General features: G+C 39.9%; 1 protein-coding gene across 2 annotated transcripts in view; it reads left to right on the forward strand.

The window, feature by feature from the left end:
* The window catches only part of LOC124601423 (serine/threonine-protein phosphatase 2A 56 kDa regulatory subunit epsilon isoform), a 291,150-nt gene that overhangs the window by 149,429 nt on the left and 113,992 nt on the right, over positions 1–27,729 (forward strand). For both annotated transcript variants that reach the window (XM_047136244.1, XM_047136243.1), the window contains exon 2: positions 18,501–18,697. In XM_047136244.1, coding sequence (XP_046992200.1) covers positions 18,501–18,697 — 197 coding nt within the window. The remainder of the gene's footprint in view (positions 1–18,500; positions 18,698–27,729) is intronic.

Raw genomic sequence — 27,729 nt, forward strand, 5'->3', positions numbered from 1 at the left:
TCAGATCAATGCTTAACCCCTCCCTCCTACCTTGCCTAGATGCCCAATTATGTATTCCAAGATAATTGTACCATATGAAAACAGTTTGGTTTGGGGCATAGCTGTTATCTAGCGCAGCACAATTTTGAATTTAAATGCATACGCGCCCAGTTATCCGCACTCTTTACAGTATCCCTTTATGACAGGTGGGGTCTAAGTAATGGAGCTTTTCCTCCTAGTGTTTAGGTGAAAGTAGCATAAAATTTTAAAAAATTCATAGGTTGTATCGAAGTAGCCAATTTTATAAAAATAGGTGTGGAAAGAATAGCAAAACTACATTATATTTTCTCTTTGTCAGTTAGGATTTTTACTAGTAGGATAGAGCCTCCAGATGAAATTGTTATCCTCATTACCACCTTGACGGAAGCTAAATTATAGTAGGTGAGGTGGTAGCCTATGTACGTCAAGTGTTTTCAGATTGCGTAACAGAATGTCCTGCATTATTCGTATTGTAATAATTTACATATTGTGCATATTCTATTGTAAAACTCAATCGTAGCTCAGTGACATTATTTAGTATTGGTTTTCAGTTACCTCAGATAAATATGATAGTTGTTGTGGAAAAGAAACTGATTTATTGACCGATTCTTAACAAGAGGATAGTTTAATAACTGTGAAGACTCCACATCATTCAACAATCATGATTTAGGTATCCCATGGCTTCCCTATATCATTTGACAGATGCAGCGTTGTTTCTATGAGTCCGGTCCACATATTTGTTTCTCTAAATTATATTCCGACCCTAATGGCCCACATGTCAATGGTGTTGGTCATTTTACCACTCAACGTGTTAACCATGTTATGATTGAGACTTCGGCAACAGAAGGGAAAAAAATGTACTGCCGGCCGACTATTACATGTATGCAAAGAATTTCAATAGAGTCCCATTTTACGTCTAATCCCCCCCCCCTCTCTTTTTGAAACATCCATTAAATCAATTTGCCTTAGCCGGCGTCCGTGGCCGTGGGGGGCATGCCCAATTCATCCACTTCATTGTTATTGCTGATGTGTGGGATGGTGTATTATCCTAGTGAAGGCTCGCTTTTTGCGTGCCAACCTTGGTCTCTTTTTCAACCAACACAAGTTTCAAACGAACCAGAAAAGAAGCGTAATAGGGTCCAATCATGGTTCTGTCATTTTTCATGTAATCTACGAGAAGTATTCCTTGGCACTCACAAAAAAGTGTTCATCACCTTACCAGCTGACAAAATGGTCTTTGTATTGCTGAATCATGGATTTTTTTTAATGGTTTCCTTTGTAGCGACCTTAATTGGACGGATGGAGGGCGCTTTGTCTTTTGTGCTTGTGCGACCACATTTAAAATCATAAATCTAAAAGTAAGTTATATTCAGTGATGATGGAGAGTCCGCGTGACCTTCATGCAGTTCTGTTTTGATTTGCGGGGCAGTCCCACCCTTCAAATTCAAAGTTTAAAACAGCACGAAACACGTTTTTCTCCATTTTCAGTCGCAGTCGACAATTCAGACGGCTGTCAACAATGAGCTATACGCTGTACATTGTTGAAACTCTTTCTACAGTCCTAGTAATTATCAAGCTTACCAACCATGAAGGCGCCACAAAAATGTTCCCTTCTTTCATGTAAATTTACCAATCTTATCAAACCACCTTCGTATTGATTTCTGTCTCTGACGAACAGAGCAGGTTGGATTTCACTCGGTCGTTGCTTTCGGAACTCGTGTCGATTCCTGCATAGAGTTGCCAACCGTCTCGCTATATCGGGACCGTCACCCTTATGGACCTTTCTGTCCCGACATCCAGACAAGGCTCAATTTTGTCCCAGTTTTGCAAAATACTGCTACGAACTTGGCTCAGGTACTGAAGTAAACCCCATCTCTTAGCGCAACATGTAGATCCAGCCTCAATTAGATTTATTTATGTCAACAAGTTTGTTGACGAGGTTGTCTCTCAGATGGCGTTGCATGTTGCGTATGCTAGATCGACGATGCGTGCAAATCATTCGAAAAATATGGTGTGCTAATTACTTCTGCCTTATAGTTGTGTTCTAAATAAAAAGTAATTCTATATTTTACTTCGTTTATACACACCCATCTCTTTGGCCCGACGAGGTGCCAGCTAGATATGGAAACCCCACTCAGGGGAGAGCAACAGAACGACGTCGGAGATACAGGCTGCAGTTTCATGCGTCTGTTAGACGACTCTTCCTGAAAACGGAAATAACTGGTTTTTTTCGACGATAATCAGGAACATTCCTCCAGACACCTATGGTATAGTGCTGCTAGAAGAGGGGCCAGTTTTCCACAATGTATGTAGAATCGTATTGGCATACTGCCAGGTCCCGTGACCTTCCTGTTACGCGATTTCAGTTGTTTTTGTAACTTGGAAATGACTTCTCTTTCTGACTCGTGCGACGACTTCGAGGAGGTACTATAGTCGATCGTCGTCTGTGAAACAATTTTGAAAAACCTTTAGTATTCCGGCCTTATCTGTGTCATCCTCAGTTAACGTTGGCTTCGTGTGTTTTTTATTTGTCTGCGAGGCGTGGGCTACATTTAAATTTGCAATGGAGCTCTCTTCTGCTTTCGTAGCAGCTGTCTTTCTAAACCGACTGTCGAACCACAGCTAATCTTTTCTATCCCTCCCAACGTCGCTCGCCAAATAACTGTCGAAAACGTATTGTACAGTGCTCTTGAACTTTGTCCATTGATACTCAACACTGTTAGTGCTGGAGGTATAATTTTCATGCTGATTGCACAGGTAATCTGAAATCTCTCTCTTGTCGGTCTTTGTAGGCAGAAAGAACTTGCTACCTTTCATTGTATTTCCGTTTACTTTCGTATCCAGTGCAACTGGTCACTGATTCCCTATTCCAAGCCAACGGTGTCGGAAAGTTAGGGTCTGTTCGTTACCACCTGGTCTAAGATGCTACCTTCACGAGTCGATTCTCTTAATAACTGTTCAAGGTAATTTTCTGATAAGGCATTTAGAACAATTACACATGATTCCGTGTCCCTGGGCACTCTCATCACTCGGGTCTTCAGTCTCTGGCTGTCAAGTTGAAATTTGCACCAAATACTTTAGTGTGATCAGGAAACTTACGCTAAGTGTTAGAGTTTCCCCGCAACCGCTGTTGACACAAGGAATCTAGAAAAGTATCTGATGATCTTACTTGGTACATATTTAACGCGTCTACTAATCTGAGATATATCGTTGTTTTTAAAATACGTTCAAAATACCTTTGTGGTATACATTCCATTCGGAATTGAGAATTTCATTTGCTATTAACACCTGCTTTTAGTCAGCTTTCTGTCCCCAGCACTAGGGTGGTAGTTGCCGTTTATGAGCGAGACGTGTTCCAGGACCATTCCATAGACGCTCCTGCAGTTAACTAATAATGTATTAACATTTTCTTTTTCCGAAGTGTTGCGACGAATGCTATTGAGTCTGTAATCAGAACGCATCTTAATAGAGCCTGTGGGGGGGATTTCTGTATCGTAAAAAATCTAAATGTACACGACACGTGTACACTCAACTACCCTAATAAACGCTTCCCGCGTGTAGTGCACGCCTTACGCATGAAGAGGGCCCTACAGTTTCCGTCCAACAGGGGAGGTTCTAAAATCCACATAAAGATCGTCGTAGAATCGTCTGAGCCTCTGGTTTAAGCCTTACACTCGGCTCCAATCCAGAGGTCCGCGATCGGTTCTGGCGATTATGCTTCGAAACGATAGCTCTGCTTCCACTCTGTTGGCGATGCTACTTGTACACACCAAAGCAACCAGCTACATGCAGGAGTCGAAATATAGCCTCTGAACCCAGAAGGCAGGCGTCAGGGGATAACCTTGCAGCCGATATCCACTTTCGGCTTCTGCCCAGAGATGTGCGACCACGCTACTCCTCACCATTCAGTCAGTGAAGTGTCGACCGGCCAGCACTAGTGAATCGAAGGGCGCTGCGGCCTCTGAAAGATTCTAGATAGAATGGAATCTCAGAGGTTCCAAAGCAATCGCCTCAGGTGCCCCAAACGCCACCGCAGCCCAAGGCAGCAGCCAGAAACCTATCTATTAGGCCAACACAACTTACAGCTGTTTACAGTTATCAATTCCACCTGCATCCGTACGCAACAGCTACGCAGTACTTATCCATGTTTATTCAGTATTTGTCCGTACCGCAAGTAATGTAACATTAAGTCAGAAAGTCGCTGGGTGCAACCCAAGTTCTGCAGCTACGTTACTTACAAATATTTTTTTTTAAATTACTCTCCAAAGTCGCCTCAAGAGAAACTAAAGCACTATATGTACACTGTAAAATACATTGATACAATTGACTTCGTCGCAGTAGTACGTGACGAACAGAAACCAAGCTAAATACTGTGTTTAAAACAGAAACCTCTGCTACTCAATTATTATCCATTTCATAATGATTGACCCCTGACTTTGAGCCAGTATCGTGGTCACATTGCATTACGAACATCTGTATATTATACCTTGCCGGAAACGTGGAAATGTTTGCTTTTACTATTTAGTGTATGAATGTTGTATTTTAGTTGAAACGGGGGCGACGTACATGGTAATGTTTAAGAAAAACCGTGCTTTTTAGCTTTTTTCGGAGAGTGTCAGCTTGAAGGACGCATTAAAATTACACCGTAATTAGGAGAAAAATTTCCTTTGCACAGTTTAAAGATAAACCTTGTTCTATTGGCGCTTTATTTTCTGATTACTCGTTTCTTCGCTATAATATCAAACGCTAGACGCTGCGATTCAAATGGTTCAAATGGCTCTAAACACTATGGGACTTAACATCTGTAGTAATCAGTCCCCTAGACTTAGAACCGTAGCAACAGCACGGTTCCGGACTGAAGCGCCTAGAATCGCTCGGCCACAACGGCCGGCGACGTTACGATGAAACATGTCTTAGTAGCTATTGCGACGGAGAAGGCACTGCTTGTTAATCTTGATCTTTTGTTGGTTGCATCATATGTCTGTACTAATGAATATTCCTCGTGTTTGATAGTTAAGTTTGTAAAGCAAGTGTGTTAGTAGTTGCAATATCGCGAGGCTATGGTGGAGCGTAGTTGCCATACCAACTGTTGTCATAGCCGCTGTTGTTTTGCGCCATCAGCGAAGAACGACTAAGTAGCATTCCAGTACAGCATTGCCGCGTTCAATTTTTGTTGACAGTAGAGGGAAATATACTATTGCAGACGTCTGCATGGATTAGCAACTGTTCTCTTGCTATGTCAGGATAGAGGGCTCTTTGTGCAGAACTATTTTCAAATTTATGTACATGACTCGCAGAATTCCTCCAGACACTTCGGGGAAAACTTTTCAGAGCGGAGCGATACAGTTGTAAAGTATCATTTATTTTAAGATTCGTATTTTTTTTTCCTACCTTGTTCTGGACAGATCCAAATAAGTTCCATGACGCCCAATTCGCAATGCGCTACAGGCAACCACAGACGTGTAATTTCTTTGATCGCTGATCGAAATATACTTTCCAAAAGATGTTCTTGCGCCCTTAAATGTGGCCGTGCGTATTCCAGTAGGCCAACTTTAGTAAGCTCTTCAAGATATGTCGTTAGATGGAAGCTCTGTATTATTGCTTTTCCATTCATTAAATAATAGAATCCTTTCTCAGTTTCGTAGATGGATTTCGTGATAATGGCTTTATCATCGTATGATACGGAGCCTGATTTAAAACAATCGCAGACCTGTTTGGTAATTTTTCGAGAACCCTCCTAAACCACTCTTCGTAGTGTCTGGCATTCATTCAGAATGATAATCTGCGCCTCCTTTCTGCCCAAAAAAACAGCCAGCATTTTGCGAGAACCCATCTTCGTTCCCCGTGTGGCACATTATAATCCTTTTTCCAGAACCGGACGTGTTTAAATTCTCCTTGCCAGTTATTCCATTCTTGAACACTTTCTATGAGATACTCGGATACCTTTTCTAATGCATAGGGCATCTTTTGTTCCTGTCAACCAAACTTTCGGAATGATTTGTACGGCGCCAACTCTCATCACTGTAATCAACAGTCCATCCAGTGTTGCACAAATGTCTTATTTCCCGCAAGAACTAGTCTTTCTTTTTCCTGCTACTTGGTTATTTTCCAACAGCACATGTTTTTTTTATCTGAAGTCTAATTTTCGAATAGCACGCTAAAGGTTTGTTTCATTTGTATCAGAAAAATCTTCCACTTCGGCCTTCAACTTTTCCAACACGGCTCCACAATGGAAACTGCTTTTCCACATAGAAGTAGTGGACTTTTGTTCTTTTGACTCCCTGTTTAAACTCGTAAGGAACTTCGTATTGTAATCAGAATAACACAGGCACTGCAATATCGTGATACAAACTTCTGTCACCAGAGCTCTGTTTTGGTGATAAAAAAACATGAAGTTTGTTATAGTCGCTTCACTGTACTTTCACTACCGAGACATTCAGAAGTTCTCTTTTTACTAGCTGTGATACGGAACTGCTCGCGCCCTGTTCTTATTCGGCCTGAAAGTAAGTACACTAACTGACCACTAGTGTCGCTTCACAATTCCGTAAATGAAGCATGGTTTCACTCAAGTACAAGGCAGCTAATTATGTTACGAACGCTGTCTCTCACGATTACACAACAACGAATGGGTGTAAGATTGTTTCCTATATGAGGGGAAGTCGCGATGTGAACTCTGCAAAAACGAATAATGAACTGTGAAGTGAAAATACTGTTCAGAGATCCAACAACATAGCACACGCGAGCACGCGGTACATAGAAACGCAAACGAATTAAATGTGTTATGTTAGCGTTTTATGTAGATTTACGTGCATAAAAAATAGAGCTGTGAAATGCAATAACAGAACCTGCATTTTTCACTTTCCGTCTCGTTAATATATATCACCATTAGGTAATCGCAGCAGTCTATGACCACCATTATTAGGACAAAACGACTATCTGTAAAGCAACGACATTATCTTCTAGAAGTTGAGTATGGTTGTATTTTTAAACTGCGCAAAGGAAATTTTTCTCCTCATTGTGGTCTGACTTCTATGAGTCCTCAAATTTGACACTCGCCAAAAAATGGTCGAAAAACCACGCTTTCTCTTAAATATTATTGCATATGCAGCCCCCCCTTTCAACTAAAATGTAATATTCATACACCAAATAAAAGCAGACATCTGCACGATTCCGGCGAAGTCACATTGATGTTCGCTATGCAATGTGACCAGAATATGAGTTCCAAGTCAGGGGTCAGCCATGATTAAATGGATTGGGCACGTTCGCTCAGCTCCTCGTCAGGGCTGTCTCTCTGTATTGGGCAACATTAGGTAGAACTTCTAGGTAGTATGTTAGTGGCTACGTGCCAGTTGCACCAAACGAAAATTCTATCCTAGTTGTTTGTGATACAAACTCTTGCGCCTTTGGTTACCATGGTCGCTATGATGTTCGCTAATTCCTGTAACTTTTATAAAATTCTGGAAGTGATTAAATCTGTTTGTAGAAAGGGCTAAAACATTCTCAGGCATGCGGACTATCTTGCCGTTTGTTATTATTACAAGTCATATGAACTGGTAAAAGTTCCATGAATTTAACTATTACGTGTAAGAAACCAAATAAAGTAATTATAAACGCCGATCGTACAAACAAGAGAGTATGATGTGACGTGGTGTGTGTACACTGCAAACACACATCATTTGTATCTTCAGTATACAACTGACTCTCTGGTTTCGAAGGTACACTCGTGTTTTGATCACCCGTTTTCTCATTCAGTGATATAGGTATCAGTGAATGAAGATATTTAGCTTTTTTTGTAAGATGAACCAACGTCAGCTTTAAGCTCCGCACGAGAGAGCAGCTGTGAATCGATTGGCTAGTGGGGATCGGCGAGCGAGTGCAATTTGACCGTAGATAGTTGGACAGAAAGCCGTGAGAGACATCTGAGAACATCAGAACAAAATACTTTTTGTTTTCGTCAGGGTATGGAAAATGCAAAATGTAGTGATGCAACGACGAAACGAATTAGCAGCACCAGCGTTAAAAATAATTGCACTTGGCCAGCTGATTTTTAGTCAGCTGAACTTGACAGGTAAAGTTGGTGACAAATTGTTTCAAACAGTAGTGCCTCACCACAGTTTAGAAAGTCTATTGCATCCATTTGGAGTAAGTCTTCCGATGAGTCAGTGATCTCGGTGTGCTCTGTACAGAAATATATAAAATCTTAAACTCGAGATCTGGCGGAATCAAATTAAGCAAAAAAAACCTATTTTTCTTCGAAAATCCCAAAATACAACAGGTCTCTTCTCAAAGTTTTCAAGCGTCTTTTGCACTGGCGCATCGTCAGCTTCTAACCTTGCCTACAGCATATACTGTCTGAACTATTATTCTTAAAAATGAATTCTATTTGCTCTTAGTGTCCTCTTATCGGTAAATTTATCTTAGCAAAGTCATAGCTATTTGCTAAAACTTCGATACGCGGCTCCTATTCGCTAAGCGGGGTGGCGCTGTGGTAAGGCACTGGACATCTTTTCAGAGAGAGAGAGAGAGAGAGAGAGAGAGAGAGAGAGAGAGAGAGAGAGAGAGAGAGAGAGAGAGGTGTTAAGTCAGATCATGCCATTAAGATTTAGATTTTTCATGGTTTTAGATAGTGCCGGGAAGGTTCCCTTGAAATGGAAATAACGGATTTTCTTTCCCATACACGTTGAATCTGATTTAGCGTCTTCCTACTGGGATCTGAAGTGCTGTGCAATTAATTTACATCTGCATCGCAAGAGAAACTCCAATATCTTTTTTTGTGACTTGGTTGAATGAATTTGTCATATTTTAAGAGTTTAAGTCCGAATACCAAACTAGAAAAAGGACTGAAGCCTTACAAAATAGAAGAGATGGTCGGTTTCTCAAATGTACGAAACTGCGATGACAGGGTGAAATTTCACGTTCGAAGTTCGAGAGGGTGAAAATCATTTTATCAACATCTGATTTTATTTTGGTGTGCCTGGAGAACTATTCTCATTTTATGTAAATAACTTCTGTAGATTATTAATAAAGACGTTAATAGCTGAGCAACTGCTGCAAGCCTTACGTATCATATACGCTAATGGAGGAGGTATCATAATTAAACCGAGATATATTATTGCTGATGTGTCACCTAATAACCTTGCTTTGAGCGGAGACGATTAAGGACTGGCTGTTGTTGTTTAATGTCTTCCTGCAGGTTACTACGTCTCGTCATCAGAAAGGTTTTGGATGTATGCAGTGGCATCTAGTGAAGATGGGATGAACAGCTAGTGCATTTCCGACCTTGTCGATGACTCGTACCTTTGTTGGCAAAGCACTTTCGAAGAGATGTTAAAACTAAATAATGTGAAATCTTAAGCATTCGACACTAGATTGAAGCGGAAGATGATGTACCTGCAGTGAAATATAGAAAAAAGCCAACGATTTTGAATTACTCGTACCAGAAATTTAGGGATTGTAGAGGTCTGTAGGAACATGATCATCAAAGCTAATGTCCATTTATAAAGTTATGAATTGTATAATCACTGCTCCGTATTAACACGAAAATGCACTTTTATACCTTTAATCTGAAATCATAACTGGTTTCTGTTTGTTAACAATAGAAAAAACTAAATTCCATCTCACGACCTTGCAGTTATGGGCTGAAGAAGCAAATTGAAAATGTAGAGATTGCAGTTTCCAAATTGGTTGGATCTGTGGAACAATGTGAACCAAACATCCGTGGACAACACAGTTAGTAGGAGGCAGTAGCCTAACAGATTCCTCCCACGCATCACTGTACGCGCTCTCTGAGCAAAAAGGTCACGCTATGATAAACGCATACTCGGATACCTAGCGTTCTGCTCGGTACCCCCCCCCCCCCCCCCCCCCTCCAAAACCGTTTGAGGTCAATAAGGCGTACTGCCACATGATGATTCCACTTCGTTGGAAGGCTCTTTATGACTTCAACTCACTGCTAAGAGTACGTGTTCTGCAAATGTGGTTGGTTGGGCCTACGTTTACACCACACTCGTCAGTTTTATCATCTTATGTCATAGGTTGTTCCTGTAATATACTTGAAGAAGCGGTTCAATTGTAGTTTTGCGGCATCACGGTAATATAACCGGCATGCTAATTGTCTAATGGGCATTGGTCACCCCGATGCGGTTTTGTGCTGTTGTCCAGTCGTTAGCTCGTCGCGTAATATAGGCTTTCAACGTAGGCGAAAGTGGCGCTCTAGACAATCCCTGGGATAGGGTAACGGAAGACCTGTGAACGCCTGGAAGAGATCACAGCAGCAAGCGTTCGACACGACCTGACTCATCACGGCTATGCCATATAAGTTGAAACTAATTCATCTCACTTATAAGCTACTTTGCAATTCGTTTCTAAATGTATTATGCTCTTCTTAACTGGAGGGCATTGCATGTGCTGTGTTTTTCTCGTTATATGGTTGGAAGTATAGCGGCAAGGAATGATGAAGACGTGGTCATTGGATTGTTTTCGATGTTCATCGGCGTGTGGAATTTAAGAAACCAGTCCCCTTCCCAGGCAATTAAGTTTTTACCTAGTATAGTCGTCTAATCGTTCGTTAACCAGTTTCAGATAACGCGCCACAAAATTTTCAGAGCGATGTTGTACGGTAATGATTAAAGCGTCCTAAAATTGCTTTCACTTTCAGCGGCATCACATCCTTTAAACATTGATCTAATGGGAATTCCATCGGACCGACTGCACCACTTAGTTCAATTAACTCGGCGTTAGCCATTCTATTTTCCTTGAAACCAGTTCAGTTTGATTCGTATATGTCAAAAGGGAACGAGTGACAATCGCTGTAAAGCGAAACAGGTCGCGGCGTGGTGACTGAAAATTGGGTTACTCAAGAGTGAACTATAAAGGACGGGGTTTGGAAAGCGTGTGCGCATGACGGGTGCGGCCGTGGCCTTGCTACACGTGACGGCGTCTGGCGAGCTTGGGGTCGGCGCCGCTAGGTAGTGCTGCCGTTGTGGGAGGGCGGGGACAAACGGCTAGCAGGCCAGGTCTTTGGGTCCACCCCGCACGCCCTGCCTGCGCCTGCAATCAATATCCTAAGTGCTCACTCAAAGAAACCAACACGTCGCCTATCCCAGTGAATGCATTCGCGAGTACAGAGCCAGATTAAGTAACAGAGCACTGTGAGAAATTTCTATTTTTGGTCCCGTTTCCAGTTAATGGGTGCAAATTATTCAGATCTTTTCTTTCTTCAGTCTTGCCTTCCCCATGTCTCATTACTTTGTATCGTCAGAAGCAATAACCATTTTTACTTTACATTTGTTTTATCATGTTTACACGGTGCCCCACTGCATACTATTAACGAAGATCCGAGCATGCGGATCAGTTTCTCAGATACGTTGACTGGAAGTAATAGTAGTTATAATGGACATGGTGTGTTCATCAGAGATAAGGATATCGTCAGGAGTACCCCAGAGAAGTGTTAATAGGACCGCTCTTAGTATCTATATACATAAATTATCTGAAGGGCAGGGTGAGCAGCAATCTACAGCTGTTCGCAAATGACACTGTGGCATACGGGAACGTGTCGTTGAGTGTCTATTGGATACAAACTGAAGCTTACAACCGGCAATTTTTGGTCTGCACTTTGGATTCTAGCAAATCTTTGTAACACCCGTATTTAATCAAACACCTCACTAATCGATTCAGCCTATTTATCTCGTCACGGTTTTCATACGGCTATCGCAATTAATAAACCTTTATCATAAATACGAAGCATTTTCCATCGTCAAGGACTGTTTATAATGTCATTCACGTCATAGCTTGTTTGTTTTAGTTGTAAATATTTGTCATGTATTGTTGTTCTTCTGACATGTTCCAAATCCTGGAGGACCTCCTCACTACGGATCAATTGGAATGAAAGTAAATCTAATCTAAACGAAGTACTACGTTTGTAGCAACCAGGTATCAATGATATCACTCATTCATTCACATACCATAACGCGATGACTTGTGTAAGATGTTGACATCACAGCAAACAGTATGCTTATGAGTCCACTGGTAAAATTTTCCTACTCAGTTTCATTCACGAGTTTTCGGGGAACTCCACTGCTGTTCGCCACGTGAAGTGTCTGCCTTTCGCTTCTTCGTCAGATCTCATTTACTTCTTCGAACGAATGTTTTTGTATGCCGCCATATATTTTCTTACTGCATTTAGTAACAAACCTCTAATAGGGTACTAAAAACACCTCTTCCGAAAGTAATCTTGAACGGGTGATTAGTCAACCCATTTGCGATGTAGTGAATTAAACCTGCTGACAACAATAATTTATGTAATTTAATTCTATCAGTTCGCTTGAAAAAATACAGTCGTTTACTATTACGTGTTAATATTATCGAATATAGTTAAAACTCGAGTATACCATTGTTTTATACATACTTAGATTTACAAATGTATTTAATTGATCTATTAGTCTTATGTATCGTACTCGGAAGTTTTCAGTAACTCAGAGTGTGGGCGAAATCGATGCCCAAGAATTCTACAGCACCATTCATCGTTAGTTGAACAAAAAGTTGATAAAAGCAATGACACAATTACATTTAACTAGTGTGACCACAATCCGATTACAAACGACACGAACAGCCAACAAAGCAAAGATGTGGCTCTAGGGAGAATGATGGAAAGAGTCAGTGGTGTAAATGCAAAAGTGTTGCAGACCTCGTATTTCGTAATTTTGCTTTGTAGTTGACAGTGAGGAACGAAAACGAACTTCTATTTTTCAAATCGGTCAATATATAAAAAATAGTGTGCCTGGGTTTTCAACAATCATGATGGCACCGAAACAGATTATGATAAAATTGAGGCTGGAATACTCAGTTTAGTTTTAGGAAATTACTGTCTCGTAGTAGAACACACACACACACACACACACACACACACACACACACACACACACACACACCCCTTAAAACTGTAGTTCCACATTGGTAATGTAGGCATATACATGCCAGTGAACGAAGACAACTTGTCCTGTGAACTGATGCCTCAACCAGTTTAGAGAGGCAGAAATTTTTATCGTACAACTGATGAGATTGTGCGTCATGCTGGGATGACAGTTCATTTTTCCCGTACAATATGTCAGTAACTGAAGAAATTTTAGTCTTCCAGGAATGGGAGTGGCCGAATGTGTGCTCACTTCCTATAGTTCTACAGGAATTTGAGATATTATTGATGCCAAGCTGCTATTTGTACCATAGTTTGATTCCCAGCACCAGGATACCCAAAACTATAAAGCACGAAGAAAAACTTTCGAAATCACAATATTTTGGGACAGCACCACAAAATGACGAAATATTTTTCTTCAGTTCACTGCTTGTAAACAAGGGTCCATGTCTCTGACGTCACACAATAATGTAGAGTATTGTTGATCCGTCCATCCCCAAGTGGAACTGGAATCTGTGTTACATGAAACTTGAAGGACGGACAAGGAGTCTGGTTCCTCCGATAATGAGATCTTACGAGAGAGAGCACAAGCTCAGACGAGGGAGGAATGGGTAAGGAACTGATGTTCTTTTGAAAGGAACCAGCCCAGCATTTGAAACTATGGTAAAGCTAAATCTGGATAGCTTGCTAGAGATCTGGACTGAAGCTCTCTCATGTTTTTTTTTTTTTTTTAATATGTAAAAATCTGCCAACCGGTTGCATAGGTTTTCTATCTGAAGTCTGATGAAGTCACCCTTAGAGGTGACGAAACCTGGTCAAGGTATATAGAAAACCTATGGAACCGGTTGGTAGATTTTCACATATTTTTCAAATTTGTGTATACGGTTGCTCCAAACGTCAACCATGTTCAAAGTTGTGACACCACCACGTCCTGCTGCGTAGGCAGAGGCTCGGGTAGCCACTGGGTTGAAGTCACAGTTGATGCACTTCGTCCCTACCGTAATGTGGTGCACAGCAGGAAATGCTATGATTGGAAGATCACTTGCCTAAAGTCGGAAACTTTTCACGCCTTCAGTAACAATCGGAATAACTCTATGAAGAAGGCATCATGAGGTGTTTGCATATTAGTACGACTTTCAGTTCTTAGCAGAAACGACCGCTGAAAAACATACTTGAGGGTATAAATACTAGAATCCAACTGTCTACCTCGCTAACATTTTTCAACTTTACCTCACGCCAGGTAGAGACGTATCTTATCAAGAACCGGAAGAACTATTCCATCAGTTAACCCTCCCAGTTATCCTGCCGGGTGAGTTCCGTAAAAAGAATGCAAGCAGTAGAGAGCAACTAGTCGAGCGACACCTTTTGGGTTTTAACCTTTGTGTAATAAATATAAGGGCTCCAATCCACTTTAACGCCATCTAAAGCACCTTTTCTGCAATTGACTTCCTGCTCTGCAGTCGAATTCTCGCATCTATAACAAAGTAGCATGTGATTGTGCCGCAGTAACCGTTGCCGGTAATGTTAATCGACACCACAATCTAGCCCTACCTAGTTGGGAAGTTTACTCCTTTGAAACCTGAGTCACAATATACCAAGAAAAACACATTGATGAGATAATGCAAGAAGCAACGAATCTGATTACATATACTTTCTTCCGCACCATCCCGATGCAAGTCTCTACCACGGTGGTTTCAAGAAATTGTTGAATCTGTCACAAACACATGATGAACTTTTCATTAACAAAGAAAATATCCCTCCGTTGATAATCTAACTTTATCAAAATGACTACGAGCAAAAGCACATTATTTAAGTAACCAGTGGAAGCAGCAGTGGCGGGAAAAGTAGAGCTCTTCACTGAATGGGTCTACAACAGATGCCGAGGCGTGGGCAAATCTGTGACGTTCAACGGAAATTCTTTCCTAGCTTGAATGACAGGAGTTTCACATTCTTTCTTTTAACTTTGACGCAGAGAGACCTATAATGCCCCTTTTACAAACTTTGAATTCAGCAGTCTACTAGTACAATGCAAAGGCCCAGATACCACACACAATCAAATGCTTCACTAGCTTAATGACTACAGCAAAAAAAAATCTTTGTCTAGACACATTAATGTGACCACCTGTCCAATAGCCTGAATAAATCACCTTTTGCATCGCAGACCTCTGAGAGACGTGCAGGAAGAATGTCAATGAGGTTCTGGAATGTACCGAAAGGGATGTGGAACCATGCCGATTCCAGTGCCGTGGCCTTTTGCGCTGGGTTTCTCAGTCAAGGATCCATGGCGCGTGCAACCGGATGGATGTGGTCCCACAAATTCTCGATTGGGTTTTAATCCAGGGGAGTTTTTCGCTAGGGGAGTGCGCTAAACTCATCCTAGTGCTCTTAGAACTACGCAATACATTGTCTGCTGTGTGACAATTTGCACTGGCCTACATGTAGGGGTGGACATGGCCGACTATTGTTGCGTGGTGTTTGCTTTGAGGCGTCACACGCCTTACATGCCAACGGCCATCTGTCCGATGTAGCATTAAGTGTGGTCCATATGAAAAGGCTGCCTGTCGCCACTCAGTGGACATCTAATTGCGGTATTGGCATGCAGATTTTCCAAGCTTCTTTGCCGATAAGCAGTAATCAGCATCGACGCGTAAACAATGCGCGCGCAGAATAGGTCTATACACAGCATTTTCAACTAACGCTCAACAATTGCGCGTCTATTTACCCATACATATCTCTGCAGCTGTCGTTCACCCCTGTCATCTACGGTTCGTTGTGCATCACAGTTGCCTCGGCGCCGGTTTTGGATAGCGCTACTTTGCAGTGCACGATATACTTTAACCACGATGACATGCGAACAGTTTTCAAACTGAGCCATTTCGGAAGCGCTTCCACCTTGGCCCGGGAGCCCGTGATCATACCCGTTTGGATGTCAGACAAATCACAGGTTTCCGCATTACGATAACGAATGCGCTGGTTCCCGCGTCTTCCCTCCCTCCCCGCCGGATACTCTTTATGTACCCTGCGCTACTGGTGCTGCCACCTGCCGTATTGTAGTGGTTATTGGACGCTGGTAGTCACATTATTCGGTCTGGCCATGTACCTTAATGATGTTTGGCAAGAGACAGTTTTTCCCACCCAATGGACAGACAGTATCATTGTACCAATATTGAATAACACAACTACATATCGATCATTTTTATGGCGATGCTATGAAAACTCCTAGACCAGGCGGTCAATCACACACTTCGTTGATTTCTGAAAAAAGAAATTTGCTTTTACCTTTCCATTGCGGATTTTGGAGTCCCAGATCCACAACCAATTACCTTCTATGACTGAAGTCTACTGTTAGGGATGCCTTCGCCATTAGACACTTTGTACCTGTTTTTGTCGACTTACACATGTAACGACACCTAATCTTAGCTGTCCTACATGGGTGGGACTTCCGAGGCAACATTACAACTTTTATTAAACGTGTCTTATTGCATTGGCATTTCAGAATCACGGTTGGTATGGACGTTAACAACATGTAGAGGAAAATTGGTTTCACAGGGTTAAGTTTTTAAAGCTACCTTGTTGCTGTTGTCATAAATGGAACTGGTGTCATCACTGGACAAAAAGGTGTCACACTATTCACCGGAGAGAGACATCGTGAATTTTGAGCGCATAAACTCATCAGTAAGCAGTGACCAATGGCAGACTGCTTTCATTACTGGTTATTCAGAGGATGCAAGTCTAACAAAAGAGGCAAACTGCAATTTTGTTTTAAGAGTTTTTGCAGTGTACAGTGGTTCAGATTAGGATGAAGAGCTGAAGTTAGTCCAATAAAAGGCTAGTTTCAGGAGAGCAATGTATTTATCCAGGAGCTTATTTACTTCTCGTGCATTACCCAGAAGCCATGTAAGACACCGAATCAAAAAGTAACTTACACTTCCATTTATTAAACCACTTATACCTAGGCAACACAGATGTGACAACATACATTGTAAGTTCACTTTTCCACGTAGTCCCCAAGAGACTGTAAACATTTCTCGGAATGGGTAACAAACTGTTCGATACCGGATGTGTAGAAATCACCTCCAGCACTATGTAACCATCTGGATACAGCTGCTTTCATCTCCTCATAGTTTCAGAATCATTGTCTGCTGAGATCCTCTTTCATATTGCTGAAAATATGATAGTAGCATGACGCTAGATCTGGACAGTATGGATGATGTTGCCATATATCCCACTTGAATCACTGCAGTAGTGCTGACTTTTGGTTGGCCAGTTGCAGTGTTGCCTCATCGTGCAACAAAATCACACTGGCACAAAGTTTTCCCCAATGCTTTTCATTAATTGCCTATGCAACTGGTGCCTTGTTCAACAATGCAAAGCAGAGTTGATTGACATGCCTTTCAGCATAAATTCCATGTCAAAGAACATGGTCGCAATCGCTTTTAGTGCTGAAGGTTGGACCTTGTCTTTTATTGTGGTGTTAGGGTGCGCACCCATTCCATCGATATTCTCTTTGTTTTGGCAGTGAGGTGGTGGGCCCACATTTCATCCCCTGTGATGATTTACCACTGAAACTCGTTGTCCTGCACAGAATACTGTTCCAAAAATGCCAATGGCGATTAGATGTGGTATCCTTTGGAACTTTGGTGTGCAGCTATTTGTCCCATTTGGTACACATTTTAAGACACCGAAGGCACTGGTGAAAAGTGGAGAACACACTGCCGTACAAAATGTTCAGCATGCTGGAAATTTCCTGCATTATTATGCACTGATCCTCTCTAATTATCACACACACGAGGTCAACATTTGCACTGTTGCAGGACGTTGTGGACCGGTCTTTGCGATATTTTGTCTGTAAGATCTGTGCATCTGACATCAAATTGCTTAAATCATTTCGCAATACGTGGAAGAGGTATCGCTCGCTCACCATATACTGCAGTGGTTTATAATTAATGTCCATACAACGTTGTGCGCGCGCGCACACACACACACACACACACACACACACACACACACACCTCCGTTTTGAGATGAACATCCAGTTGACACTCCATTGAGGCTAGCCCACTCTGCACACACAACGTGATGGGATACCACACCACCTGTTGTATTGGACGTGTCAGCAGAACTGTCATGTGCTGCACATTGGCCACGGTCACGATACACAGGGTGCTCCCGCGGTGAGCTAGTGTACCTTAATTTTTGAATTCATCCTTGTAGTTCACCTCATTAACTGTAGGAATAGTGCTGCCCTTAAAAATCTGAGCATTACCCAAGATACAACACGGGAATATCATTACAGTCATAAAACTCGCTTCCATACATTATTTTCATGATGGCCAGTTTGCAAGTACATTACATGAAGTTGCTCCCTCCCCCCTTTTCCCGTATGTAAAATTAATTGCAGGTCAGGAAAAAAATAATAGTTAGATTTGTTTACCTATTGTTGCATTCCTTTATTGTTGCAGTTTTAATTGTACTTATGTACATATTGACTAATAATAATAATAATAATAATAATAATAATAATAATAATAATAATGAACCTTGTTAATGTATGCCATTCTTTCTTTTCCAGATGTCCCTTCATCAGAACAAGAGGAACTCTTTATTCGCAAATTACGCCAGTGTTGTGTGGCATTTGACTTTATGGATCCTGTGGCCGACCTGAAAGGAAAAGAGATAAAGCGAGCAACCCTCAATGAACTTGTTGACTATATCACTGCGGGTCGGGGTGTTCTCACAGAACCAGTATACCCAGAGATTATAAAGATGGTATGAATAGTGTAGAATAAAAAAATAATTGCTACTTAATTTCGAGCTATGAATGGAGTTAAAGAGCTACAAATATGTTTTTCACATTTGTTTGTTCTTCTTAATTTTTAAGCAGCCCTGCTACCTGTTACATTTTTATTTCAGAGATCCTAAATGTTGTTCAGTCATGAACTTCTTGATATTGACACAAATCGCCGTCATACTTGTCATCATTGTTAAATTTCACATCAGTTTACGTCTCAGGTGTACATTGGGTGGCACCTCTCATTGCTTTTGTACATGTATATTTCCGCATTAGTATGTTGTTAATTTCAGAGCCACTGTTTCATCAGCTATCAAGGGAAAGTACAAAAGCTAAGGGAAAAAAAGATATATTGAACTTTTAACACTTCTAATTCTTCCATTTCCTGGTAAAACTTTCGTTCTGATTCATTCTACATATTTTCAGTTAGTTGCAGAGAAAAAAATTATATGTAATCCATAATAGTTTAGTGTGGTTTGAAAATGTAGGTACTGACAGTAGACAGAAATAATCAAATCAGGAGATATGTTTGGCTGACAAATGTCAGCACTGAAGTTGCAAAATTGTGCACTTAGGTCATTTACTTTGTATAAATAAATCTGTATTTGGATTAAAATAACACTGTGATGTTAGGTATGTAATGAGGCAACGTCTGTCCATCATTACCCATACGCCTAATATGTCTGCAACAGCAGTAGCTATTAAGTTCAGTTCTGCATTGGTTCATCCTATTTCCCGTTAAGGTGCATTACTTAGTTTGCATTGTGTTATTGTAATAGCCTTATCACTTCTATGCTCACTTTTACTCTTAGCTTCAGGCATTCTTTTGCATAAAATATTTTTGTGATAGACAGAGAAATGAGGTGCGTGTGGTAACAGATCACAACAGTTTCATTAGTGACCACAATTGACCAGTTTTTGAAAAGTTGATAAATGGAAAAAAAGGTAATTTTTTGAAGAAATGCAAAATGCTTTTTTTATTATTATTATTATTATTATTATTATTATTTTATGTCGCATTGAAATACTAACTACTTAAACAAGACACTGCTTTTTTTTTTAGGCATAGTTTCAATTTTGTGTTTGACTTTTCCTAAATTTTAATTGTTTATGTCAGATTAGAGGTACAAAGATGCCAAACTTTCATCAGAAGTCAATAGATGCACAGATGGAACTTGAAAGTGCTGTTAGATTTCACCTCAGTTTCTCAGGTGTATATTGGGTGGCATCTTTCATTACTCGTGTACTTCTGATTTGTAGTTGTTGATGTATAATTTCATTTTTTGTGTATTATTATCTTTGACACTAATTACAGATAAAGCTACTTCATAGTTAATTTTGCATAGAAATACTATAATGTACTACAGTATAATGCTTTAGTATCATGCCTTCCCATAAATGTTTGACAAGAAAAAATACAAAGCAGCAACCAATGTTACTGAAGTACAACACAAAAAGCACTGGCTACAGCAATACTAAACTGGAAATCTTTTCATCCTTATCAGCAATGTCATCATAAGCTCTTCTGCTCCTTCTGGTACATTAAAATTCCTATTAAGTTTAAAGACATCAGTTTTCATTTCCTTATTAACCATGTTGTTCTCTTCCAAAGTGCTTAGTTTCCTCACTTCCTGGCTGCATTTTTCTGGAAATTCTATACATAAAGCTCTACAGGACTTCCATGATAAGTGTCCAATGCTGACAACAATAACTTGTACAACCTTTCATTAGCCATTGCTGGCAGAACACTTATTTTGAATGGCATCTTAGAATGTAGAGCTTCTGTTGCACTAGACTTTTCTACTGTACCAGACACTCTTTCACCTTATTAAATTTGCTGATTTCTTCCCTGGAGGCCGTTAGTATGTACATCATTACTATATTTTTATTTTCACTGATACAGGAGTCAGAAAATAATGAATTTCATTCGAGCCTTTCTTTCTTTTTTTTTTTTTTTTTTTTTTTTTTTTTTTTTTTTTTTTTTTTTTTTTTTTTTTTTTTTTTGCTAGGATGCCTCAAGGTTTCTGAGAAAGTCCAATAAAGCTTAGGCTACTTGTTAGCATCCTTTTGGGCTTTCTGTTTTAAACAAAATATAAAAAGCAATCCTTCCCATTGTGTAGCCAAATCATCCTTGAATAAGATACTTCATCGAAGGAAGGCTTTGATATTGGCTGATTTTGTTGTATATCAAAACATACTTGAACAATATTTGGATTTTCATTCTTTGTTATTGCATGGAACTTTTTGTGTGAAATTTGTGTAAGCTGTGGTTTATTATTGACTCTTTTTCTCAGCTCGTGTTCCTTCCTTTTACTTCAGTCGTCCAACCTTGCATGTTGAGCATGCATGTGTGTTGGGAATTTTAAATTACAGGCTACTGCAATGGTAGAAAATATATTTGTAATTTAATAAAGAGCAAGTAGGAAGGCCTGATGCTTCCTTTTTTCTATAGAAATGTTTCCACATTTTGATCGTATTCAGTCTGGTTGCTAAATATCCTCTTGTGGAATTTTTCCATAAATAGTGGCTCTTTTAATATCTGTGTGTGTTCATTTCATTCTTTTATAATAGTGATCATGTTTCCCCCTCAGTTTTCAGCCAGTAATTTCCCTGTTAAATGGTATTTAGTGGCCAGATTTGAGTCCTTGGACATCCCTGATGCTGCTTGAAATGAAATGTTTCAGCACATGAAAGATACTGTCTAGCTATCTTTTGGCCTTTTGCTTTACTGTATTGTAACAGTATTCTTCCTTTTTGCTTCTTTCTTGATATTCCAGTGTTTTGATGATGTGATTATCATGTAATTTAGTAATAATTTGATCTGGTCAGTTTTCTTTAAACTATTTAATGTTTTGATATCATCACAAGTGAAATCAACTGCTTTGCATTCTTTTGTTCCTATGGCTTTTTGGTTCACTGGTATGTTTGCTAGCCCATGTGAACTGGCAATAGCTGGAGCATTTTCTTGTTCTTGTTTGAATTCTTCGTTGCTTTCGCTCTGGTCCTGGACTTCCTGCCGCCTAAGCACTGGGTTACATGTATAACCTTTTCTAAGTCACGTGTATTAACCACAATTCTATAGTTTTAACAGCCTACTCTGCCTACTCCATTGTCAACACATTACAACAGCATCAAATATCGGATTTTGACCAAACCTTTTCAACAGCTCATGGATGATGACAAACTTGATTTTTAACTACAAAAATCTGAATTTCAAAAAACTGAGCATTTATTGGCTTTTGGAAAAATGTTCCTAAATTGCCATGTGCAGAGCAGTATGACAACAATAACAGAGCAGGCGTGACTATCCTTGTTCTCTAGTCATTTATTCCTATGATAACTGTCCTGTGAACAAACAACAGTCGTTCACTTCTTTTCATGATCTGAATGTCTGTGTGAAAAGAATGAAATTGTGAAAATAGTAAAGGAAAAAAGTTACTACCATTCAAGACAGTCAGCCAGTAATAGTTGGTTACAGGCATGGCAAATCTAAGATTGCTGATCCGGTCAATAGCACCAGTCCTTTGTAACCATAAGTTCTGTATTTATTTTAGCAACCAATCATAGTTGATATAATAGAATGTTGTGACTAAAATTTACTAGGGATTGTAGCATAATTATTCGAGTTATGGGGAAGTACAAACTTAGAACTAGTCTGCCTCTGGGTGTCGGAGCAAAACAACAGTTATTGGAAAGTTTCTATAGCATCTTCAGCACCTTTGTAATATTACACTTGCTGAAGTGTGCAGGACTCTGAAATAAACATGCATTGCCCTTGCTTCTTGTGGTTAAGTTGACAGATCTTCTGTTAACAGAATGAGAAGGGGTGGGAGAGATCTTCTACTGGAGAATGTGGACCAATGTTCTGCATAGTGCCGATATCATTTGTGCTTTAGACACAGAAGTTGTGCTGTAGTGTTAGTGAGGTACACTCCTTAACTCTAGCATTCTATGCAGTCCAATACCCATTGTGATTAGCACATGTGTAAACAGTGCAAAAGTGGAATTTCTTCGTGTACCTTGACTGGCTGTCTTTTGCGTCCATGGATTTCAGGCATTACTATTTGAGTTTTTGTACTTATGAGTACCTGACAGTCTTCCAGGTTCTGATGGTTTTGTTCGCAACTCTGGACTTAGAAACACAATGGTGATATCTGAGATGAAAAAAAATTAAAGAAAATAGGAATTCCATGCTGGAAAAGATAAAAACAAGTGCTTATGCATTGCAGAAAAATACAAGTAAATAAGTGAAGTATGATATGGACTTGATTTTTAATAGCTTGCAAAATTGATATAAAATATATTTCTTAGCTTGATGTTAGTGAGTGGGACAATCATTTTCTTCGGTCTTCATTCTTATAACTACTTTCTTTAAATATTCCAGTGAACCTGTATTACTTCAAAAAACTTACTGTAAACAGTACAACACAGCTTCAATGTATTTAAGGAGTGGCATCGTGAAATCACCAAAATATATTGCAGTGTACACTGACGAGCCAAAACATTACGACCAATGCACACCACGAGGTTAATCTTGCAGTGTTTCAGGTATTTTGACATGGTTAGGAAAGTATACAAATGGAGCAGAGATGAATGGGGACTCATTTTAGCAATGATATGTGCAACAAATGGGGAATCCAATGACATAACTGTTGTTGACAGAGGTCAGATTGTTATGTACTCGCATCTGGTAACAAGCACCTCAGAAACTGCACAGCTGGTCAGCTGTTCATGTGAGCATCTGCTTCTGCAGAAAAACCACAATTAGGTGACAGTATAGTCTGTCGGTAAACTGAAGAGCGAGCGAGCGAGCCCCCACTCTGCCAACCCAGCTACGTCACAAGGCGCTTCTACAGGCTGTTTCACAACGTAGTACCGGCCCTGCCGCGTTGCGCGCTTTAAATCTGTGGTGACGCCGTGTACAGATACGTCTCAGCTGCATTTATTTTTAGACAAATGCATTAAGATCATAAGCAATATAAAAATCGACCGCTTCTTCCGGAACACAACATTATAGAGTAAATATTATTAACATAAGAATGGAAGTCAGGATTCTACTACAAACATAGAACCAAATGCCTGTTCATGTGAATGAATGTTCCTCTATTGCTATTTGTAAAACGAAGCCCATATAGTGCAATCAGTCTGTAGAATTTAAGGCTTGTTCTTGTTTTGTGTTTCTACTAAAAGGTAGAAGTTTTCCTTGAAGGACTGCATTGAAACTTAACAATTCTTGCAACACAAAATGTGTTTGAAAAGTAAGCAGAAATTTATATTTTTGTGTGTTGTATTAGTCCGATTTGCACCACTTTTTTGTCACTGTCTTTTGTAAACATGCCTCAAAAGTATGTGTACAATGTTATGCATATTGGGTATTTACTCTTTTCTCAGATGTCAGAAAGGTTATTTGCTTTGTATAAAAATAAATTAGAGAATCTGTATTAAATTTTGTTATAAGAATGGAATAAAGTATATGAAATTTTTAGAAATAGTAAATATTGCTTTTGGTGAGCCTGTTATGAGTAAACCAAGGGTAGACAAGTGTTATGAACATTTCAAAGCAGGCCTTAAAGGACAGCGGTTTTACAAGCATGAATGAGATTAAAAATGCACAGTTAAGAGACCTATAAACTGTCCCGAAGAAACAGTTCCTAAAGCGTTTAGGGAATTGGAAAAAGCACTGGTATAGTATGTATTGGGGAATATTTTAAAGAGGATAACACTGCTGTAGATTAACAAATAAAGTTCTTACCAAAAGATAAAAGTGAATATGTAAACGCACCTCGAATGTCAAGCTTTTTGCTTAGAAGCCCAGAATTGGTGTACATGTTTCAAAGGAAATTTCAGCAGTGTTTAGAATAGCTATTGCGCACATGTTTTAAGCAATATGTCTTAGAATCAGGCGAATAGTGACCGAAATACAGAGTTAGTGTTCCATAAGCATCAAAGGTTTTACGTGATTTTGAAACTGTCTATAACGATGGGTTTCCTACCAAAATTATTAGTTTTCCTTCGTAGCGATGCCAGTAAACCATGCGGCTTATTTTTCCGTTCCTTACTAGTGTGTCCTATTGGGTGAGGCTGACGTTTGCATAGATTGCAGCCCTCTAATTGGGACTGGTAATATTAGCCAACAGTTCTTTTTGGGCCGCCTCTTTAATACACGCTGTAATAACATTAGAGACGATCGAACGCTCGTTGCTCCGCAAATATCTCTACTTCTACGTATTCTGCACATTTTCTTGCAATGCTATACGATTATCCATCACTCCATCACTTCCGGTCATCGAAGTACATCAGTAAGTATACAAAGTTAACTCACTGACACTGGCAACTAGGATCCCACGAATAGAAACGATGCATATCACTGCACCCCGATCTACACCGCTAGACAGGTAACGGGCAACAGATTTTGGGTGCCCCTGTAGGCCAGTAGCAGCGTTCTTCCAGGGAAGGCCACTTTCCCCCACCAAAAGCGCTGCTCGCTCTTGAGTTTACAGACAGACTATGCAATAGTATTTCTGCTTCATCATGTTATTCTGTTAGAGGAAGATGACATGTGTGATAGTACTGAGACTGAGAACACTGTGAGCACTGTAGCAGTGCTGTAGTTTACTACCTGTGTAGAGTGGAGTTTTGGCCTCATATAGCCATCAAGTAATTTTTAAGAGTGCCATCAGTGAAGTTATGTTTTTGTTGTAAATGAGACAGGCCTAAAAGGATAATTTCACCCTACATTATCAGTGACTTCCATAAAGTCCCAAGAATATATATATATATATATATATATATATATATATATATATATATATATATATATATATATTTATTTTTTTTTTTCTTTCTTCTTTCTTTCTTCTCTTCTTCTCTTCTTCTTTCCTTCTTTCTTCTTCTTTCCTTCTTCTTTTCTTCTTCTTCTTCTCTTCATCTTTCTTTTTAGATATATTTTTCCCACGTGGAATGTTTCCCTCTATTATATTGAACACATTTTTCCATTATTAATTGAAAAGTCAGAATTGTCTTTTGTTGTCTTTGTTACATTTGGAACATGTCAAATTTCTTGTTATATTTTACGTGTATTTTCAAGTCCACAGTCAAGCTGATTGTGAAATTACTTTCACATTCAACCTCTTGTGCTTCCTGTATTAGTGTGATGCAAATTCTGTTATGGAAATAAGTGGGTGCTCTTCTGTTTTTTATTTCCTAAAGATTGTTGTTACTTGTCAACTAAATATTTTACTTTTCAACATAACTGTCTTTAATGTTATGGCAGTTGTCACTGCCTCAGAAGATTTCCTTGTTATCTAATGGGTTATTGTTTCTTAGTATATCACTTTGACCAATACTCACTTTTCTTACCTCCCTGAAATTTATCATACTGGTGGTAATTTATTGACTGTAGCTGCAATCAAGTATTTGATATCCAAATGCCTCTACTATAACTTTATTGGGACTTCACTACAAGCAGTTGAAACATACCACAAAAGCTAACATACATTAGTCCCCCTCTGCTCCTCTGCCCCTATTCTGTTATAGTTCTGCCATAATTTACCTCCTATGATTTACCTCCTATTCAGTAGCAGTACAGCCTTCAGAGACTCGGATTTTGACCATATTTCATATATTTCATCAAATCCTCAGTAGACACTGCTTTACTTTACATCTTCTTCTTGTCATCCTCCTCCTCCTCTTCCTTCTTCTTCTTCTTCTTCTTCTTCTTCTGCTGCTGCTGCTGCTGCTTTCAGCTGGTCATCCCTGACATCAAAGCTCATGGGGAAAACTGGGCAACTGGAATATCTGGGCTACTAACATATGCCATTCCTATTCATACTGAATGTTGAATTTCTTAATCCTCTTCTTGGTATCCCCATCCGTTGCAGTTACCAGTTAGAGCAGAGAGGCTAGTTGGAAGGTCAGAGAGAGGTACTGGTGGAAGTAAAGCTGAATTGACAGGGCACGAGTTGTGCTTAGGTAGCTCAGGCAGTATGAGCATTTCCCACGGAAGGTGGGGTTTGGGACCTGGTCCAACATAAAGTTTTAATCTGCCTGGAAGTTTCAAAATGTCATGCACTTTGCTGCAGAGTGAAAGTTACATTGAAATACAGGACTGTAAAGTCTGTCAGATGAAGTAAAAAAAACTATACACATGGCAATTTGTTTTATAGCAAGTCTTTGATGAAAAGTATATTGCATCTTCTCCTCTGGCTCTTTTATCAATTCATTACAGATAAGTGAAGAGATAACACCCACTTTAAAAATAAGGAAACTTGATACTTTCTCTGGTTGTATAAAGATTGGAAGACATTGGCCAAACATGTCACTGAGTTGAAACGCAGGAGCATTGTAAAGGGGTTGGACAAAAATATGGAAACACTGTGAGAAATGCATGCTTGTAAATAAGTGCAGAAGCTAGCCAAATATCACAGGTGGCAATGTTATGTTTGACCACAAACAGCGCCTGTGCAATGGTCTCAATGCATTGCAAGTGTCAGTCATGGTGAGAACAGTGCTCTGTGTAGTTGCGAGTGGATTATGTCAGAACAAAGTGAATGCAAATGTGGACACATGGTTGGTGCTCATACGGTGGGTGCTTCGTAACCGAGGTAGTCAGTGTGTGTGGTGTTTCAAGGGGTACTGTGCCAAAGGTTTGTACTGCTTACAGCAAAATCAGAAAATCATCATCCACTACATTCTGTACGGTGAGAGAAGAGCTCTGACAGTTGGCAGCATAGTTGTCAGTATTCAACATGGAAGTGCAGTGGGCCAGCAGCTGGCAGGGCTGGTAATGAACTGACAGACCTTCTGCTCCCACACATCGGCCCCATGACAGCCAGAGCTACAGAGCCTACCTAAGAAAGCTGTAAGATTCATTGAAGCATTGTACTGAGTGATGTGTTCCTTGTTCAAATATTTTTCCTCATGTGTTCGCCTCCTTACACACACACACACACACACACACACACACACACACACACAATAGACACATTTTCGACATTAACAAGGTACAGCA

This window comes from Schistocerca americana, chromosome 1 (assembly GCF_021461395.2).
Source record: "Schistocerca americana isolate TAMUIC-IGC-003095 chromosome 1, iqSchAmer2.1, whole genome shotgun sequence".
NCBI lineage: Eukaryota > Metazoa > Arthropoda > Insecta > Orthoptera > Acrididae > Schistocerca > Schistocerca americana.